A 21607-nucleotide genomic window follows, 5' to 3' on the forward strand; every position below is an offset into this window, starting at 1 on the left:
AAGATTTTCCGACTGTCAGTCCGCATCTCTCTCTCTCTCTCTCTCTCTCTCTCTCTCTCTCTCTCGCCGCCAGCCCTCAGCTCTCTCACCCCTCCCACCCGCATACCTCGCGCGCGCTACTTCCGCGTGCGTAAACCCGGGCATCTCCAGCTCGATCTGCAACGCACGTCAGTAGCGTATAGATACAGTCTGTCTAATACTCTAATACACCTTCCCCCTGACTCGTCTTCATTAATTTAATTCAATTCGAGTCCGCAGATTTCCGCTGTATCCATCATCATGTCATTGTTTCTCCATATACTGATCAGATCGTGCACACACCTCGATTCGGACACGTATGTCTAATCTTCGTGCGTATATACGATCAGCAGGTGTCTCGCCTCCGACACACCCTCCCATTGCAGCCGGGCGCTAATCCGCCCGCGCGCGCGTTCGACTTTCATATCCTGATGTATAGGTATAGTTCCAGCTGGCACACTCCGTGTATACCTACGTATACGCACACACACGCAGCTCTTCTATCCCACTGATAATATTCCGCCTTTGCTGCTTATTACCTTCTCCCCCTCATATCCTGCGATGCCCCGAGAGCAGTAGGAGCTCTCTCGCTGTTTATATCTTCCTCTCTCGACTTCTTCTACTCCCGTCCGTCGTCCCTGCGCGCACGCGTCGGACTCGCGCCTCACGTACATTGTCCTATAACACGCTCCACGTATATCTATATACATCGGCGGCGGCGGCGGCGACAGCAGAAGACTGCGCCGAGCTGCGAAACGGGAGAGCTCGCGCCTCGCAGTGGTCTACTGGTCTCGACGTAGGCACGGCAGTAGCAGCGGCGGCCGTCGTCGCGCCTCCTGGTGTTCACGGAAGCGGGAAAGGAAAAAAACAACACGGGCGCTGTGGACCAGAGTGTACTTATAACGTATACCCGTCTCGTATATTACACGTATGGCATAACACACAAGACACGCGATATAGCAGCAGTGGTGTCGCCTTCCTTCTTATATACCTACGTGCAGCTTGTATCAGTCTCGCGCAGCAGCAGCAGCCGTTCGATCGCGGATACACCCGCACCTGCGGCGACTCTGTGTTTTTTTTTTCGGGGAGGAGCTCGCGCGCGCAGATCGTCTGTGTATATATGTATACCTATATATTCGCGCACAGTGACGGCTGTGTCTCTGCGCGCGAGAGAAAAACACCGTCCAGCCATCAGCAGCGGTGTCCCTCGCTATAAGTAATATAGTCTGACAGTGCGCGCGGGGGACAGGAGAAGCTGCGGCTGAACGAGCGACGTGAGCGAAGGAGAGAGAAGGAAGCAACACCTGATTACCAGGTCGTGCTTTTTTTCCCGGGAGACAGTGCGTGCGCGAGGCTGGTTCCGTCCGGTTTTGCCATCATTTTGGAGCAGGAGGGAGTGGACGTCACGTCAGTGCTCCGTTGTTGCGACTGACCTGCAGCACCTGATCGTCCATTTAACGCTCCCTCAGGAGAGGCTGATTTACGCGCGCCAGGGCTCTAGCTCGCGAATTATAATCGTGCCTGGCTACTGCTGCTGCCACTGCTGGCTCTTTCTCTCTCTCTCTCTCTCTCTCTCTCTCTCTCTCTCTCTCTCTCTCTCTCTCGTACATATATTACATACCTACACTCTTACGTTTTATTTTAGACGGCTTTATATACTTGGCTCTGCACGCACCCACGGGGATGCTGGGGATAAACTCTCGAGATTTACGGCTTTTGGAATATATCTCTCTGGCTGATGCTGGCTCGAGACGAATCACTGTTGGGGATAAACAATTGGGAGAGTAGAGTGCACCGATAAGAAAGAGAAAAAGAGAGAGAGATTTCAAATCCATAAATTTCGAGTATTCATCTTGTGCTCCAAGTTGTTTGGCTGCTTTGGGATATTGCAAAGTGTGCTGCTTTTTAGAGTTCGGTCCATGTTCTGCGAGGAAGAGTCCAGTGCTTGCTTCCCAGCAGCCAAGGAGCTGCAACTGGGCAAGCTGGGATTCATCTAGGACTTGGGCAGGCAACTGACTCCCCATCGACAACTAGTGAACTTCATGCTTCTGGATTTTCCACCGCGTGCCAATAGAATCCTCCGGAGCAATGGCAGGCACCAAGTCAGCGGAAAATGCCGTCCAGACCAGGCCTGTGGAAATATCACAGCAGCTGCAGGATGGCGAGAAGTTTGTCAAGTGGGACGAGGTGAGACTGTCTGGGAATGACAATTAATTTGCACAGCTGTTTTGAGACAAGTTATTAGGATACACGCTGTATAAAAACACTAGTTTACAGAGATATGACAATGTGTATGGATCAATGAGTTCATTGAAAAGTTTCAGATAAGAATATCACTTAGTTACTCTAGTCAAGTTTGTGTAAGATCTAGAGAATTATGTACAGCAAGTTGAGCACTGTGTTTGTTTTCTGTCGAAGCATGTATTTCAAATAGGAAATTTAAGAGTCATCAACTTTGGCTGTACATTCTTCTTTTCATATTACACACTGTAATATAAACACTAGGTTATAAAAATAATAAAAGCAGAACCTCTAGATGTACTTGTATTAATAAGTGCATAAGATGATTTCTATTTAGAATCATTGATAAACTTTGAATAGATGAGTTATAGAATAATCCCTGTTGACAAATATACACACAATTGTAAAAGTTTTTGAGGTAAGCGCTTTCCTATTCTTTGCTCGAATGTAGGATTCCGGGGTAGCAACACCGGTCACGTTGAAAGTGGACAAACATGGTTTTTACCTGCACTGGATAGATCAGCACAACGAAATGGATATGCTCGATATAGCTATGATTCGTGACACAAGAACCGGAAAATTTGCTAAGATACCCAAGGTGAATATGATAATTGAAAGTGGGAGCTTGGGTTCTTAATAAAACTTGTACATCTTTCTGAGTAGTTCAATCCAATAGTGCATGCTTATAATCCAGATTGTTTTATCACATGTATCATAATAGTTCTTCATGAATCCATAAATCATTGCATCTCTGCATGAATACTAGCGATGCATAATGCTGTAGCATAATTATTGGTTAAATTATAAATAGAGCTTCAGTCACATTATACTGTATTATATGTACATTCGTTTAATTTTCTTACTATTATTATGAAACACTATACATTTTCTTTAGCCTAGATTTTCAAGGCATAAGCATCTTAATCTTTGAAAGTCTAACAGAGTTAAGAAACTTTGTTATTCAATTTCAAATCAAAATTAAGTGCAGAAGAAAGGAATGTATGTTCTAAAATTAGATTAACTCTTCAACAAGATGTCAGTTTATTTAATTTAACTCATAAAGTTCAAAGTAGCAGTATTGCTAGAATTGAACAACTGTTAGAAATTATTATAATTTGTATTATGTCAAATACATTTTAATTTTGAAGAATGGAAAATGAAAAATCTTGAACTATGCTAGAGCTAGAATGCTTTATTTTTTTATTTTGTTTGAAATAAATAGTTAAACTGTTGATTCCAAACCTTTTAGAAGAATTAAAATTAAAAGAAGTAAAAATACATGGTTTATAAATAAATCAGGATTATTTTGTGTAATTTATCATAGTATAGAAAAACATAATTTTTTTTTTAATTTTTCTTTATTAACAAATAACTGGCTTTGCTTATTTTTGGCTATTTGTAATAATCAGCTAATGCGTCAAAGGAAAAATAACAAAAGTAAATTTACAGGATCCAAAATTAAAATCTTTTGTCACAATGGGCTCTCAAGATTCTTTAGAAGACAAGACTGTTACGATCTGCCATGGTTCAGACTTTGTGAACATGACTTTCATTAACTTCTGCACAACACGCGCGGAGATTGCGCGACATTGGACCGATCAGATTCTTCACTTGGCTTATAATCTCACTCAGCTTAATACTAGCACAATTATGTTTCTGCAAAAAGCGCATACAAAGCTTACATTATCAGCTGATAAATTTGGAAATATACCTGTCAAAAAGTGAGTAAAATAACACAAAAATCTTTTAAATATTTAATGCATGTATGTTGCTTTTATAACTTTTCAAATTCACTAAATACAACTTGATTAATTAAGTTTACACATTTGATAAGGGTATTAATTATTTAATTCACTTGTTTTATTTCTAGTATAATAAAAATGTTTACACAAAACAAAGAAGATAAAAAGCGTGTTGAGAAAGCTTTAGATATCTCTGGCTATGCATCAGGAAAAAATGATTCCATTTCTCTACAAAAGTTTCAATTTGAAGACTTTTTCAACTTCTACAAATCTCTAACACAGCGTTCCGATGTCGAAAAAGTTTTTGAAGAAATAGTTGGTAATCCAAAAAGAAAATTAATGTCTGTTCCACAATTTGTAGAGTTTTTGAACCAAACTCAAAGAGATCCACGTCTGAACGAGATATTATATCCTTATGCCAACTCTGCAAGAGCCATGGAAATCATTAACCAGTATGAACCAAATAAACACAATGCTCAAAAAGGACAGTTAAGTTTTGATGGTTTTCTTCGATATCTTATGAGTGAAGATAATCCTATTGTTGCTGTATCCAAGTTTGAATTGTCTGATGATATGGATCAGCCGCTTGCTCACTATTTTATTAACTCTAGTCATAATACGTATCTTACAGGTGAGTTTACTACAATGTAATGATAAATTATAAGATTCAGTTATCTTTGGCCATTGAATGGTGAATTATTGAAGTTTTAAATATGCATAACATGTTATCATACATTTTTTAGGCCATCAACTAACTGGTAAGAGTTCTGTAGAAATATACCGACAATGTTTGCTTGCTGGCTGTCGATGTGTTGAACTTGACTTCTGGAATGGCAAATTTGATGAACCTATTATAGTTCACGGGTAAATATATTTAATTACAATTTTGAAAAATGTTCTAACATCGTATCATTTTTTTCTAGAATATATTCTATAATCAATGTTTTGATATCGACACTTATTGTTCACCAATATTTTTTTAACAGGTATACCTTTGTACCTGAAATTTCGGCTCGGGACGTGATTGAAGCGATAGCTGAGAGTGCCTTTAAGACATCGGAGTATCCTGTGATACTTAGCTTTGAAAATCATTGTAATCCGAGACAGCAAGCCAAAATTGCTCAGTACTGTAGAGAGTACTTTGGAGAAATGCTTCTCGATGCACCTCTTGAATCTCACAAAGTAAATAATCACATTCAACTTCTTATATCAGTACAAGATAAAATTTTTAAATTAATTTGATTTTAACTTTAAGTTGGAACCTGGTCAAGAATTACCACCGCCATCGTTATTAAAAAGAAAAATAATTATAAAAAACAAGAAAAAACATCATCATCATCACCATCATAAAAAGCATCAAAAGAAGCAGCAAATCCAAATTGAAAATATAGAAGAAGGCACAGAACCTACAGAAGAAAATGGCAGTGAAAGCCAATCAACCAAAGGAGAAAATGGCCCTCCCCCTGATATCATACCCCAAGCTGAAGTAGCCGATAGAGTGGCAGCAGGTAATGCAAATGGAGAACCTCAGATAGGTAATGGGGAAGTTCACCCACCTATGCTGCAACAGAGACAGGGTAGTAAGGATAGTACACAAGATGATGATGGTAAAAATGTTTTACTCAATTATATTTAAAGTAGGTTTAAACTTGGTTGGTATTCATTCCTGTTTTATTATAGATGACGAAGATGAATCTAGCACTGAAGAAGATGAGTCTAATTTAGAAGTTGCTCCACCTTCTGATAAGGAGCCTGCTGCCAAAGAAACAGAAGCTGGAGCTGAAATTTCAGCACTCGTTAATTACGTTCAACCCGTTCACTTTAGTAGTTTTGAATCTGCAGAAAGTAAGTTATTCTTGCATATCGGAAAATTCTTTTTACCTAATAAATTATATCTACTAAATATAATTTTTTTTTCAGGAAAGAACCGAAAGTATGAAATGTCATCTTTTGATGAAAAGCAGGCTACAACTTTACTTAAGGAGCGACCACTGGAATTTGTCAATTATAATAAAAATCAACTGTCGCGCGTTTATCCATCAGGCACACGTTTCGACTCGAGCAACTTTATGCCTCAAGTCTTCTGGAATGCGGGCTGTCAACTTGTTGCTCTAAACTATCAAACTCTAGGTAACTAATTTTCAGTTTGTTCTACAGTCAAAGTGTATTTACTAGAGTATTGTGACTGTATAATTTCTAATATTTTTACGGAGACAATTTTGCATGTTTAAGAATCAATAATGTTATTTCAGATCTTGCTATGCAACTAAATTTGGGTATTTTTGAGTACAATAAACGTTGCGGATACCTACTAAAACCTGAATTTATGCGCCGAAAGGATCGGCGATTAGATCCTTTTGCAGAATCAACAGTGGATGGCATTATTGCTGGGATGGTTCATATTCATGTGATATCAGCTCAATTTTTAACAGATAAAAGAGTAGGAACATATGTGGAAGTTGATATGTATGGTCTTCCAGCTGATACTGTCAGAAAGAAGTTCAGAACGAAAATAGTTCCAAATAACGGTATTAATCCAGTATATGACGAGGAACCTTTTGTTTTCAAAAAGGTAGGTTAATTCTTAGTCTCTTCACCTAAATTTAAACATTTTTGATTCTATTTTTTATAAATGTAAATTATAACGCTTTGTAATATCGTTTTCGAAAAATACCTGCATTTCATTTTGAAAAATTTGCTAACAAAAAACTTGTTTTTTTTGTCCCAATATAGGTAGTTCTACCAGAGTTAGCCTCCATTCGGATAGCAGCTTACGAGGAATCAGGAAAAATGATCGGCCACCGAGTTTTACCAGTTGTAGGTCTGTGTCCGGGTTATCGTCATGTTGCCTTGCGTACTGAGTGTGGACAGCCACTTCCATTGGCCAGCCTCTTTTTACATGTTATCGTCAAGGACTACGTACCAGACGGGTTGAGCGATTTTGCTGAGGCTCTCGCAAATCCCATTAAATATCAAAGCGCCATCGAGAAAAGGGAGAAACAGCTGGCCGCACTCACGGATGACTTGGAAGAGCCGCCTGAAGGCGACGCCGAGGTGCGTTTGTTTATTTTGCGTCCGACTGAAAGACAAGTCTGCTAATGCACGACTCGACGTTCCATTTCCGCCTTTCCGCCAATGAAAGTATTTAGTAAAAAATAACTTTGCTTCTTGGAAAACTTTTGTTGAGATTTGTAAGATCAACAGTTTTTGAGCGATTCCAGACGTCTGTTGTTGGCTTAATATACGTATATTGATCGACGAAGCGCACTCCCAACATGAAGAAAATCAAATAAATGTTTTGAAAGAGCAGATTACAAGTCTTTTTAGGCTTTGATTTTTTTTAGAATAGGTTGTTTAAAGTAGTTTTACATATCTTTAAAGTAGTTGCGAAAGAAATTACTTATAAAGCTCATTTTTACTAATCCTATACAATATAATAGTTCCTTATTATTCTTTACTTCTCCCATAACATACTGACACTCTGACTAACTGTTTATAGATTAACGAAAAGGTTAAGGAAAAAGGTGGCAGTGGACCAAGTTCCTCTAAGCCAGCCGTGAGTTCTTAAATGATTCGCGATCTCCAGTTGGAAAATTTCATTGAAAACAATAAAATGATAATCGTTTTTCTTGAGAGGTAGAGTTTTATGCTTATTTCTAATCATTATATATTTTTTTTTGCAAAAAGGCTTATCTTATTTAAACTGATCAAATTTTTTGAAAGTATTTATTTTATACTTCATCTATATATTTTTTATTTCTTATTTTCGACAATGACGAAATGTTATGTACCCAACAAAGTTTGTGAAACAAAAAAATTAATTGCGATTTGTTTTCAATGAAATATCCCACCGAGAGACGCGAGGTAACAAGTATCTTTTCTTCCACTAAATTGGCTCTCTTTCATCAGGACGAAGCTGGCAAATCGAAGAGGGTACAATCGATCGGGGAATTGCCAGGATTAGTGCCAAGTACAGGAAGTCCACATTCAAGGCCGTCAATAAGCGCAATAAATGCCTCCGAATCCCAAGAGCTCGAGGATGGAGTGGCGTCGCTGATGGTCAATCCTGCTGATGCCTCCTCCAACAAAAGTCCACTCAATGCAAGTTCGAGTGAGTATTTTGTTGTTGAAGTCGAGATAATGGATACGGTGATACATAGTAAAACTATTTTTTAAGGTTCCTTCTCCATAGGCTCTGAAGAAATAGTTGCCGAGTCACTGGACAAGCTGATGGAAAATAAATTAGTAAAAGAGAAGAAAATAGAGCTGGAAAAGAAATTAGATTCATTAAGGAAAAAACAGGAGAAGGTAGTGATTTTATCTTGCCTACATTTTCTTACGATACATACTTACGATTTTCAAAATGACGGCTAGGATAAGTTATTAATGAAAAGCGTTCGTGCATTCTTTCATTTTGATTGAATTGATGAATCAAATTAATTTATAGGAGAAAGCTCGGGTGCAAAGTGCAAAGGGATCTGTTGATGGTGAGAAACAAAAATCTAAATTCTATGTGAGCAACAAATTAGTGAAACGTCTGTCCAGCAAAAATATGTTCGTAAAATCTAATTATTAAAGTTTTAATATTTAAACAGTACATTTTATATTTATATAAAAGAATCAAGTTTAACTAAAATTACTATTTTTAGCTTCACAAGTGAAGTAGGCCTTAGTAACTTGGCAAGATCCGAAGCAACAGAATCTGCCGAAGCAGACAATCGTGAGGGCAATGATGGACCACCGAAAGGACTCCCAAGAAGCCAGAGTGAACGCTTGCTTGCCGTTTGCAAAGAACACGTCTTACAAGAGCGAGAATTACAAGAGAAGTACCATGAGAGTATGTTTACTACGGTGGATAAGGTCATGAAATCATCTCAGTCTAGTCAGATGAAAACACTTCAGGTCCTGTACGAACGTGAAACTGCTGACGTTAAGAGAAAGCTACAGTCGATGAGACATGACGAGGTTTGTTTATACATCATTAGTTCCTTAATGATTTTAATTTATTTCATTCTTATACAAATTTTAGCGATATTATTTTATTAATACAATATTTTCATTTTTTTTTTGAAAAGGTTAAACAATTGGCAAAGGTTCATAAAGATAAAGCTGAATTTGACCGTATGAAGAGGGAAGTGGCCAAGTCAACTGTCGAAAAAGGGGTTAACGAATGTACAAGGCTGACTAAAATGTATGAGAAGAAAAGGATGGAATTAGAAAAGCAGCATGAAGATGTAAGGCACAAATTCGAAGAAGAAAAAGCAAGGGTAATTTGCTATTTTTATTATTATTTTATAAAAATTCTTGAAAACATGTATAAAGATTTAAGTTTTCGTAAATTATGATTTTCTTATATATTTTGACTTTAACAGGTCAGAGCAGCTCTTCAAGCAGAGTATGACAGTCGTTACAGTAAATTTGAAAGTAGCGAGTTGGAATTGTCGCCGACGGAAGCTGGTCCGGGTATTCCTGAATCGGCTAGTGAAAATACTTACTAGCAGGAGGCTGGACGTTATCGTTGGTTAAGATGTTTCCAACGCAACAGACGTCAATGAAAAATTTATTAAACGGTGAGAGTCCGTGTGAAAATAATGGAATAAATACCGCTGTGAAAGGTGACCTCTTTCAAGAAGCTCATGGAGCTGAAGAGCGATATCACAGAAGAAATTTGTGTCGCAGCGGCCGACGGGAAAAAGCTGCATTTTTAGTATAATCAACATTCCGATTCCCCATTGAAATTGTTATTCGACTGGGTGAATTTCTAGGAATATCCCAAAGTTACTTGATAAATAGACAAAATGTTTGTCATCGCGTTTACATCTTCACGAGTCATAGAAGTGGTACACAAAGATAAGGGCTATATGAGCTCGTGTACGCATACAACACCACTTTTTAGAAACTGACTTGCAGTCACAGTATTAAGTAAGGATAAATAAGCGCAAACTTTCTAAGACGAAGGCGAATTTGTTTGGATACGATAGGAAGCGCGAGGAAGTGAGACTCAAAGAAAGAGCGAACAAGAATGAGAAGTGAGAAAGAACACTAAATATATTCACACTATGGGCATGTGATTCTAAATAAGCGTAATCTTTTTAAAGTGTAACTATTAACCTTGTTGTTATATACATAAGGCGTTATATTCCCACTCAGCTAACATTGATAAATATTGCGTGCAAGTTTTCTTGATAATGGAAAAAAAATAAAAATATTCGGGAAGTATATAAAAATGGCCCGAGTAGAATCTCACTGGCCTAGCGGAGAATTGGGGTTTTTCAAAGTTTGGGTAAAAACGCGCCGCGTCACATGCGCAAACAACCTTTTGTCCTAGTTTTCAGATACTTTAGAGAGTATGGATACATTTTCCTAAAGAAAGTATGCTGTACTATTTGAAAAAGAATGAAAAATAATCGGCCATCTGTAAATTTGTAAATTGAATTATCATCGTCAAGGTTCAAAATAAGGAATAAAGAAAATAGTGCGCCTCAAATTTCCGCAACGTAATTCTTCCAAAATATTTTTTTTTTATCATAAAAAGATAAAAAAACTTTTGATATTCATTAAAAAAATAATAATAATAAATAATTTAAACAAAATTCCGAGAAGTTGAGCGAACACGGTAAATAAATAGGTCGAAACTGGCCACTTTTTTCGAGAAGACAATCAATAATGTTACGTACGCAAAGGTTTAGACGACTGTAACATTTTCCTCGTTATTATTAATCATACGACGTACGTATGTATAATTCACACCTCTATATAACCTGCATAAGCTATAAATATAAACAATAAGAATAATGGAGATGATAATAATAATTAATACAAAAAATTACACAATAGTCCTAAAAATATAATGATAAAAGCAGCACTAGAATTTCAAGTTTCGTCGTCGCGATTATAAACATTAAAAAAAAGAAAAATACAACGCCAGTTAAGCTCATCATCCTAGTGACGACGCGATTTAAAACACGCCATTTAATGTTTAATAGTGTGACATGAATGCTACCATCAATATTGTGCAGTTTATACAGACGCGACGCGTTGTGATATTAATGGATCTCAAAGCAATCATAGGATCGCTGTGTAAAAGTCTAAACTAAGTCGGTTGGCGAGAGGGAGATAAACGAACGGTTGTAAATGGTCGGGATGATTCTGATATTTATTTAAGGCAGCTCGTAAACTCAATTATTAACTTATTAGACTTTAAAGTTTTACACGTTATATTGAAATCAGTAAATTATTTTTTGTACCGTTCTTTTATATAATTATAAGAAATACAAATCATATTGATTTTTTAATGCATAATTTGTTAATTGAATCGCATTAACGTTGCACAAATTTATATACTATTGATATTTACTTTATGTAAGAAAATATGATAAAAAGTAATTTAAATGTAAAACTGTCATGTTTGGTGATTAACAAAATTATATGGTTTATTTTACGCGCATGAAACCTTTCATTCGTAATAAATTAATATTTTATCCATCAGTCCACTACATGTCAATTATATTTTTATGAAAATGAAATGTATGCAATAATTTTGTCTTTGACTTATCTTGTGTTCATCTGTTGTTACATCACCTATGTTCATATTAAAAGGGTGATATGAATCACTGCATATGACAGTTATCAATTTAAAATACGCAACTATACTTGTTCCTAAATTACTTTTTATAAATTGAGTCACATGCACATCTTTCGCATAAAAATTATAGAATTTTTTTATCTATTTTTAAGTTAGTTAGAAAGTGTGGTCCGTAATGAACATGCTGGAATTTGTGAACTTCCTCCGCTACCAACTTTACTTTTTATTGAGAAAGTCTTCTATAGTTATATACAGTTCATGATCGAAGCGAAATAAAAATACGAGATTTTATATATGAAAAAGTACCATGTGTATATTTGATGTGACATGCGCGCTTTCAAGCGACATTCGGTAGAATTTCTAGTTTAAAGTCAACTGAATGATATCAGTCAAGGAGATTAAACTCATCACGCTCTCGTATCTGCCGGTATTCAATAATGCTATAAGAAAGCCATTAGAATCTCCAGCGAGTTTTTTCTTATTTTTGATATGTGAGTTTTTAATGGTCTCTCAAGACTAAATAATATTTTCTCGCAAGTATTGTTCACTTATTCGTTTGTTATGTCGGTTGTTTCAAGGCGTTGCTTGGAGATTTGAGAGCGTGTAAAAATTTGGAAAATACAATGTGTGAAATGCCAGGAAGAGAAAAAATATTTCGGTTCTTCCAGTTGCAAATGGACTTGCATACGTAATCCAAAGGTTCAATATTTGGTTACCTCATAGCTGCGGTTCCTTCTCTCTCTCTGGTATTTAAATCCATGTAAATAAAATATAGTGATGAAGATATTATTAAATTATATAAATATTATATTCCGCGTTGAACTATTATGTGTTGTTGCTGTTGATGTTATTAAACGTATATAAGAATATAGATGATAATAATATTCGTGTTTATTGTAATCTCTCGTATGTAAGGTTCATTATGATAGGGCTAACCGTATAAATTGATTTGTCGGCGTTTAATATTGTATATATACGTGCATTCTGGCGCGTTAGAGTGAAAGTGTTGTCAGACATATTATACGGCGGTTCGAAGTAGCTGATCTCGAATTAGCATTTTAGAATCATTCTGTAGATTTTAGCGTTGCAATATTTGCTTGCGTCGTGAAGTAATTTCGAAATTGTTACTGCTGCTTCACTTTGCGTATTAATGTGCTGTTTGACAGTGCAATAAGTCAAGATACTAGTCCTTTTGATAGAATAAATACATTGAAGATGATTTATTAATTTTTTGAATAGAATTAATTTATTGTCGCATAACTTTATTGGTTGTATACGTAGTTTAAGCATATTTGTAATATTAAGAAAATTTTTCGAGAAGCAACTTCGACCCGTGCATTTTTTTAGTTATAATTTGTTTGATTAGATGGAAACATACACGTAGATTTTTTTCGGATGATTCCGGCTAAGCAATGGTTTTGGTATTCCAACCTTCGATTTTGTAATTGCAACAGAAAGCATGAAACGTTTCGATATTTAACGATAACTTTCAACTATTTTATTTGCGGAAGATACAATTTTTGCGTTATAATGGATATATATGTCGTTTCATTAGTATATATAATTTTCTGAGCAAATATTGAAATTTTATGAAAAAGTTATAATTTTGCCTAATACAAATATATTGTGAAAAGAAACAGTAAATCAGACATATTGGAAATTCACCTATTGATGATTCAGATTAATAGAGCTACTAAAATCATATACGTAGACCTGGCCGATTATTTATAGTGTCCTTGTTATTGCATTAAAAAGTAACCTCTTATAGTTCGTTTCATAAACAGAGTAAAAAGAAAATGAACTTAATCGAATTTATGGTTTTTACAGATATATCTTAGCGTCCGATTTTGCACTTATTGAAATTATATTTATGTTTACAATGTTATCACATAATATTAGACATTACAAAAAACAGATATTTGCTATGCTTGCGGATATTCATTAATTGTAACTAAGAATATAAAGTGATATACTTGAACCAAATGTATATGAAATAAATCTGAGATTCAGGAGTATTATTATTATTGTTATTGATGACAGATTTCATTTCAAGGTATAGAAAAATGTTCTTAAGTGTAAAAAATACTATGTACTCTCGTGTATAAATTGTAAGTAATTCTTATCACGTAAGCATTGCAGATACTTGGTGTCGGATTAAAATAACGGTAGTTAGACGTGCTTTTATTGGCTTTTGTTCCATTATATTACAAAAGTAACGCGAATCGTATAAGACTATCAAAACGTTGCACCTTTCTGACTTTGAATTTAGCTTTTTAAAGGCGCCTATTATAGTCTTCCTTGCGTAATCATATATGCCACGTATGTAATATTTCGGTGTAACACGTAATGTTAGTGTTCATGCAGATGTTTTTTTCAAAGCGTTGCTTTAATATTTACTTTGTTATACATTCTTGTTTTTTTGAATCTCTTATTGTTTTATTTCTATTGATGATTGTAAACAGAAGTTTGTAAAATACCTTCTTTTTAAGGCGGCATAAATTGCTAAAAAATAGTATTTATTGATTATGGAAACCATATAGAAAATATGGGATTTCAAATGTAATATTAGGTTTGTTCGCTATCTTGTACTAGATAATTTTATAAATGGTATAATTTTTACTATTTCTCAAAAGGAGTTTAATTTTAATTTGGTTATCTTATATTAATGGCTACTTGTGCAATTTCATAAAAAAGAAATATTTACTGTAGCTCCTTTTGAAAATATACCTTCTGCATTCACTTGTTGTAAAACGATTGTTATTATTATTAATATTTGATTTTTATATTTTATATCATTCAATTTTTATAATTACCTCCAAAGTTCCGACGTCGTGTTCGGCGAAAATTATAACTATACAACAATAATTATTATTCTAAGTTGTGTTCAACTATATGCAAATAATAATTGTGATTCTGCTTTTTCCTAAGGTGTAAAAAGCACAAAGATAAACTAAAATGAAAATAAGCATGTTTTGCCTCTTATAGCATTGATAGTTTTTTGCTTTCCTTATTGCTTCCCTGTCAACAATAATTCAGTTTGCACAATTAAAAAATATCCTTAAATACAATATTCTTTAACAAACATAAGGAATGTTGCTTATTTGTAAACTTGTTAGCTTTATAATGCAATTAAGGAATTTCCTTATACGTTTTATTAACGATGCATTCAATACTTATGGATGTATAATATATCAATATAGCATCAGCATATACAGCTAGCCATTTTGTCGATTTTTCAATAACGTACTCGCATACACAAATACGCATATATAAATAAACACATTTTTGAGGTAAAAAATCTCCGTATAGTAATGCTGATATTATGGGAAACTTTGTCGGTATATTCGTTAAATATATGAACCCCGCGTATATAATCAAGGTACACGCTTTTCGAGACAAATCTTCCACATTATTATTGTATGCTATAATATGAAACGCGTTATTCTTATTGAAAAAGTAAAAGAAGCACGCTTACGTAAAATTGTCAAAGTACTTAAAAATTACAAATATTCTATGTAAAGCTTACTGTAATATACATATATTCCCTATCTATTTAGGTATATAGCATACAAATATAATACATATATTTATTGAATAATGACAAGCCGTGAGTAAACGGTGACATTATTTCTTCTATCTCTGGGAATACCACTATTCTGTTACTTTTTACTGCACTTGGAAAAATTAAAAAGCCAAGATATACTTTGCTTGTTTTATACCCATATTCTGTTAAGAATTTCTATAAATATTTTCAAATATTTCATTGTAATTGATTTTTATGCAATAATAATCATAACTTTTATAGTACTATATCTTGAACTGTACGATTATGAATTTGATTGGATTTTTTCGAAGGAAAATTTAAAATTTTTTTCTGAGTGCAGTAATGCGCCATTTTACTATGAAAGTATTTATAAATAATATAATTCAAATGAATAAATCAAAACACACATAAATTTATATATGAGAGACACGAACAACCTTTCTATATAATGCACGCGCCTTTCAGTCTGTAATAATTCTGTCGCACTTGCGTATCTTAGAGTCCATTACATAAGTTTTAATTTACCTCTACTTTTTATGCTAAACTTTACTGTTAGATCTCTTGACTTGTATGTAATAATATTGCGATTCATTTCGCGCGCGTACATAGACAGATATACAGATTAATCTAATTTCTGACTCCCCCTCAAGGTATTTCGGCGTTATTTAAACATTGTGTATGGGCTTAGCCGTGAATTCACTTCTTTCTGAAATTGTTTTGATGATATATGAATCTGTAAATATGTATGTCTTACAGATTTTTTTTTTTTTTGCTAAAAAAATGTCGATTTGTAATTAAAGCACGTTTTAGTAAAATACAATCATGCTTTCACTTTACTCAATCTTTTGTAACAAGTGCGACACGTTGATGACCATAAAGAATGTCGATGATCATATTCTATTTAATGGACTGTTTTTAATAAATCACAATGATTGATTCGTTGTATATAAAATGAGGATATTTTTGAAAATTATTTTTAAACTACAAAAAGTTTGTGTCAAACTGATATCAAGATATCTTCTTCAAATGTAAATGACCTGGCCACTTTTATGCATCGCGAGATGCCCAATGAAATTTATCAAGTATAATAATTAACATTTTAACGTCTGTCTCTTCGAAAACTAGGATAGTTTAAATTTTTTACGAAGAATATAGCACAGCTCAAAACTCGCACGCTAAGCCAAGCACAAGTCAATATTTTTTGCAAGGAATACCACAAGTTGCGCATTTTCCACGACTAGCACAACTCAACTGCCCGTGACTAATAAAATGACAACTCAGAATGCTCAAACGGAACTTAGCGCATTTCCAAATCCCTCCGTTTTATAAGTTAACATTTTCTAGCAATCGGAATATTATGTTTTTAACGGTCTAAATTTATCTAAAAAATGAAAAAGGGAATAACAAAAAAAGGAATTAAAAGATTGTTAAAAATTTTCAAAATTCTTAATAAAAGAAATTGAGTCTAAGTCTCGTTTTGGCATTTTGGGTTCTGCTAGTCTTCGCGCCAAGTGCGCAAGTTTTGCTATAATTTTGCTGGAAATTGTGAACTGTGCTAGTCTTTGTAAGGAGCGACGATAATATTTATATCGCTGTAAAAGTTGTAATTGATTTATAAAAATTACGAGGTATATACCTGCATTAAATTTGTAAAAGTTCTTTTCTTAGACCGCATGTTCAATTGTTAGTAATGTTAATGGTTTTTACATAATGACCGCAAAATCCAAAGACTTATCAAAAAAGCTTCATGTTAAGGGTATACAAAAATATTATAAGCCAATTCAAAGAGATTAATGGTTATTGGATTATGAATGTGTTTAGCAATCGATGCAATTTAAATAGATATTATGAGGTGAAATATATAGAAGCAAATAGGAAAATAAAATAAAATACGAATAAAGGTCACAGGGAAGACTGTTTGAAAGTTTCAACACGTAGGCATCAATAAACAAAGAATACAAAGGCTTAAAAAAAAGAATACAAATAAAAATGTCCACTTTATCTAAAGACCCCTTTTCTGACTCACTTGTGCCTTGCCCTCGATGATCATCCATTGAATGTTATTCTATTTCGCGCGGTATACAAAAATGGTCCTGTTCTTTTATAGCAAACAAACTGTCTTTGATGTTCGATGTTGCTTTTAATGTAAAATTAAGATCAGACAATTGAAGACATAGATAACATAAGTGTAATAATCTATTAGCAAGTTTACGTATTCTTATGGAGAACTTATCTGTAGTTATAATTGTGAAGATATCGCCCTCTCTTTTTGTTATTGTTATTATTATTATGGTGTAAACACTTGTGATCATCAAATATTGTGTTAAAAGTCATATAGTCCTTGAACTGCACTGAGTTAGTGCCGATTTTTGGGTTTAAGAAAATGTTAAAATGTTGCCACAGCAGACTGTATGTTCCCCCCTTGCTTATTTAGTTGGCTTTTAACAAAAATTTGCTGCCTTGAACTTTGAACGAAAAAAAACACAAAAATCTTTTATTACGACTTTCATTGCTTTTCTTGAAGTTGAGCCAACAAAGAGTTTAATGTCAATTAATTAGTGTATATGTAAATATATCATTACTAAAGTTAATTTTAGAATTTATTAGATTTGACTATCTCAACATTTTTTATCTTTGAATGCATTCATTGCACGCGTAAAATTGGTATAGATAAGGGCTGACAAAACACTATTTTGCATTAGTTTTGGGAGCGCGTTTATTTCTAGACCGATGATACTTGATAACGATACAAGTAAGATCTTCAACTTCGATTTAACAAGAGGGTACAATATAAATTACGTCTTGATTTGAATAGTTGGTAAAACAGATGTACACAATAAAAAACAGGAATGAGCCCTATTATATACACAACATTATTATAGAAGAGGTGCGTGTATAATCATACAACTTGCGTGTAAACTTGAAAAAAAATGTATCAGAATATACTGTAAATATCAATTGTCCGGTTCCAAATATATTACGAAGAATATTAGCAGAATTGTATTTAGAAAAGTTAATAGAAATATGGCAATGAAGGCAGTTAATACACACAAAATTAATTAATTTACAATCGTGGAAGTGGAAATAAAATTGCTGTATGTTATGTCCGAAACCATTTCTTATTCGTTCAACAAAACTGATAGATGTGAAGAGAAGCTAAATTTCTTTTAAACTTTATGAGGATGGACGTGACTTTCTTGTATTGAAACTAAGCATTTTGTAAAACCTTGTTACACTTATTGTAAAATTATGTGTTGGTAAACGAAAGAAAATATTTTCCATTGACTTTGTTGAATTTTCCGCGAAATATAATTATAAGCGCTCGATGCTGTTCGTGCGAAAATGTAATCGATGTTAAAAAAAAACTGGAAATGGAATGGAAAAAGTGAATCACCCGATGAAACCCTACGTGAAATAATTAAGACATTGTAATACCCTGTGTGTATTTTTAGGATATAGATTTTAGCGAATCAATTGTTACCTGCTGAATGTAAAAAGTGGTCCGTGATTACAATGGAAATTCGTAAAATAATGGCATACTGTAAGTGGTTGTACCGCAATGTAAGATCAAGGAGATTAGATAATAAAGTAAAAATCCATGTTAATCTTAAATAACTTGAAATATTATGAGATTGTTTATCGTTTATAAATTATTTTTTTATTTTGTCTGTAAAGTATATACCACGATGTAAAATATAGTATAATTTGTCGCGAGTGCTATTTTATTTATAAATTGAATCATAAAAATTCGCTTATAATTAGTTTATGATCAAATTAGGAGTATGCGGTCCAGAATAAGATGTTAATATTTTATTTTTATTATTATTTTTTTCAATAAGTATACGAAATAACGAAAATGATTCAACAATCTTATTCTTCTTATACTTATAAATATGAAAATTACAGAAGAAGATTGATAGGTCTAACACTTATAATTTACTATATATTTTCTAACAATTCTTTAGAACTATACAAAAGCATAATTACTATTTTTCATTTAGCATTAAACTATAAGGTAAATTCAAAATGAATTTTATTTATGAAAATAGATCATTCAACGTTTTAAGCAACCAACTACTGCAGTAATTTTTTGCGTAACTTACATTTATAATTATTTACAATTCTTAAAGTCCTTACAATATTATTTAATCTATAAATTACGTCTAAAATACTTAAAATGATGTCATAACAATTGAAAGGCTACATATCAAATGATTTTAATACAATAATCATAATCATACTGCTGGCTTTTTAAAATATGCTATTAGTACATTGTATCTATCTAATACTTTGTACTGTTTCGTTGATCCATTTTCTGCTTTCACGAAAGTAATTTTTAGTTTTACTATTTCTCGCATAAGATCATTCGTATATTTTTCTTGCATGTCTTCTGGCATCCGTGCGATAAATGGATTTACAGCTACTACATGCTCTGTCGATCAAATATAAAATTTTTTAATTTATTCTATAAAAGAAAATATTTTTATGCATACTACTTACTTTTTAGGATGTCTATACTTTCGAAAATAAAAGTTTTTTCTCGATAACTGCAGTGTAGAACTTCAAATCCAGACTCTTCTATGATTTTCTTTAATTTTGCTCTGGGATTGTCTCGATTATTGAAATAAGGAATAAAGTTAGAAACATCCTGCCAATATAAAATTTTATTACAAATTCAGAAATTACATCTATAGATAAAAAATTTGATTGGTTACTTATTTTTGATTACCTTCATGTAAGACTTGTATTCGGGATAGTCGTGCAATTTTAAATAAGAATCGAAACCATTATTTTTTGCTATGAATAATACTAAACCTTTTCCTCCTGGACGTAACAGTTGATAAATGTTTTCGAAGGATTTTCTAAAAGTAAAAGTTATTCAAAATTTAATGTTAGTGGAACAGAAGTAAATTCAGCCTATTTTTTCATAAATACACGGATAAGATCAACCGCGCTTAGTTTTTTCGTTGGGTTAGTTAATTTATTTGTCCAATCGCGAATATTCCTCTTTAGGGATTTTAGTCACTTATTTCAACGTATAAAATTATTTTGCTCGTTACCTAGCATCTGGGCACCAGTGAAGACAGTAGAACGATACTGCATTGTCAAATGCGCCAATGAGATGCGGCGGAAGTTTTTCAGCAGATATGTCAAGCTCAGTGAAAGAAAGCCGCTTTTCGTCAGCATGAGTCGTTCGTGCGAAGTCGATCATTTTTTTTGATACATCGCCGCCTAGAATACGATAACTAGATAAATTGGTTGTAAATACGTTAATAATAATAAAGTTCGCTTATATTTCTGAAAGAGTTTGTCCACCATATTACGGTAATCAAAACATATTCATGATCACATTTAATAATCGGAAGTATATTCTAAAAAAACTACGATACATTATTGTATAACGTTTCTTTTTCTATCTGGCGTTTAAAAACGTAGAAATTTCTCGAAAGAATTTCCATGCCGCAAGCATAGCCGTAAGACTTACCAACGACGCTGGTGCTGGTTGGTAGTTTTGGCAACAACAGTCGTCGAGTAACTGATCCTGGACCACATCCGATGTCGATGCATTGACCGTGCATCTTAGCGATTTCGTCGCTAAACTCTTCGATCACGTCTAGTGCGTCTTGAGTTTGCATATCGTGTGCCTCGATATATTCACCAACTAGATCCATCTTGCTAATTAACAATTAACACGTAATTCTTCGAAAGAACTGCCAAACGGTAAAGAGTGCCTGATGATTAAACAATTTCTTTTATTTTTTATTTGTAGAATTAACCAGCGTTTTTAATAACTGAACTCTGAAATCAAAGCCCGGCTGTTGACTGCTCGTTTCACTCGGCGCGTTACATTTTTATATACGTTCGTTCCGCCGAGTCTCTTGCCTTCCACCTCTCTTTTTCTCCGTCCCTCTGTCTCTCTTTGCGTTTTCTAAGATATAGTTCACACTCGGCTTCTTCTTTCCCCTTCCTCCCATTCGTGTTACTAGTATATATGTATCTCACCTTGTAATGAATGGGGAGAATAGAGAAGGGTATGTAGTATCTAGTGATAATCGTGTAAAAAATTGTTCAATTGATTTTCGTAATCATTCATGATTTTTATTCTTGTTGGTATTTTGAATCATATTCATTTTTACACGATTTACTTGGCTACTAGTTAGTTATAAAGACTCATCGTTTGAAGGGCAGTCGTAGCTTTAAGGTCAATGGGAAATAAGATTCGAGAAATGATAAAGATTAACTAACTTTATGAATATAATGTTAGTTTCAAAATTTAAGTTCAAATCAAGAGATTAAAGAAACATTAACTGAGATATTCATACACCATACTGGTCAAATATACTTTATGAAAACAGTGGATACTATACCCAAAACATGGTGACTCAAGCCACATTTGAATGTAAACATTGGAATTACTAATGACACATACGATTCTGATCAAACTAGCTTTAGACTCATAGAATTTGTCGCTTTATC

General features: G+C 33.8%; 2 protein-coding genes and 1 long non-coding RNA gene across 14 annotated transcripts; 1 reads left to right on the top strand and 2 right to left on the bottom strand.

The window, feature by feature from the left end:
- Positions 1–651: 651 nt before the first annotated feature.
- Positions 652–18748, top strand: LOC100120894 (1-phosphatidylinositol 4,5-bisphosphate phosphodiesterase classes I and II). 12 transcript variants are annotated; one of them, XM_031924949.2, is made up of 20 exons: positions 655–946; positions 1664–1862; positions 1928–2205; positions 2711–2857; positions 3709–3980; positions 4130–4632; positions 4745–4865; positions 4988–5183; positions 5257–5608; positions 5682–5846; positions 5922–6131; positions 6254–6573; positions 6735–7055; positions 7501–7557; positions 7911–8112; positions 8179–8309; positions 8449–8555; positions 8651–8966; positions 9077–9268; positions 9374–18748. In XM_031924949.2, the coding sequence occupies exons 3-20, from the start codon at positions 2107–2109 to the stop codon at positions 9497–9499; spliced, it is 3837 nt and encodes a 1278-aa protein (XP_031780809.1). In that variant the 5' UTR covers positions 655–946; positions 1664–1862; positions 1928–2106; the 3' UTR covers positions 9500–18748. The 12 variants fall into 12 exon arrangements, with proteins under 12 accessions (XP_016837747.1, XP_032452829.1, XP_032452830.1 ...); XM_016982258.3 differs by lacking the exon at positions 1664–1862 and having other exon boundaries at positions 652–946; positions 8194–8309; XM_032596938.1 differs by lacking the exon at positions 1664–1862 and having other exon boundaries at positions 652–911; positions 8194–8309.
- On the bottom strand, positions 3555–7067 carry LOC116738507. The gene is made up of 3 exons (XR_004344604.1): positions 6676–7067; positions 6314–6598; positions 3555–3915 (listed from the first exon to the last, which is right to left on the bottom strand). It is a non-coding gene; the product is annotated as an uncharacterized LOC116738507 (long non-coding RNA).
- Positions 18749–18765: 17 nt separating the features above from the next.
- Positions 18766–20985, bottom strand: LOC100120870 (juvenile hormone acid O-methyltransferase). The gene is made up of 5 exons (XM_001604413.4): positions 20616–20985; positions 20191–20362; positions 19860–19992; positions 19631–19778; positions 18766–19562 (listed from the first exon to the last, which is right to left on the bottom strand). The coding sequence occupies exons 1-5, from the start codon at positions 20800–20802 to the stop codon at positions 19366–19368; spliced, it is 837 nt and encodes a 278-aa protein (XP_001604463.1). The 5' UTR covers positions 20803–20985; the 3' UTR covers positions 18766–19365.
- Between the last annotated feature and the right edge of the window lie 622 nt (positions 20986–21607).

Source organism: Nasonia vitripennis, chromosome 2 (genome assembly GCF_009193385.2).
Source record: "Nasonia vitripennis strain AsymCx chromosome 2, Nvit_psr_1.1, whole genome shotgun sequence".
NCBI lineage: Eukaryota > Metazoa > Arthropoda > Insecta > Hymenoptera > Pteromalidae > Nasonia > Nasonia vitripennis.

Bases quoted from the DNA above. Each gene is read 5' to 3' on its own strand.
- LOC100120894 (XM_031924948.2), top strand. From the start codon at position 2,107: ATGGCAGGCACCAAGTCAGCGGAAAATGCCGTCCAGACCAGGCCTGTG. The intron at 4,633-4,744 runs GTGAGTTTACTA...TACATTTTTTAG, and splicing joins TCATAATACGTATCTTACAG to GCCATCAACTAACTGGTAAG. The intron at 4,866-4,987 runs GTAAATATATTT...TTTTTTTAACAG, and splicing joins GAACCTATTATAGTTCACGG to GTATACCTTTGTACCTGAAA.
- LOC100120870 (XM_001604413.4), bottom strand. From the start codon at position 20,802: ATGGATCTAGTTGGTGAATATATCGAGGCACACGATATGCAAACTCAA. The intron at 19,993-20,190 runs GTAACGAGCAAA...TTTTACTTTTAG, and splicing joins CACTGGTGCCCAGATGCTAG to AAAATCCTTCGAAAACATTT. The intron at 19,779-19,859 runs GTAATCAAAAAT...TTATATTGGCAG, and splicing joins AATACAAGTCTTACATGAAG to GATGTTTCTAACTTTATTCC.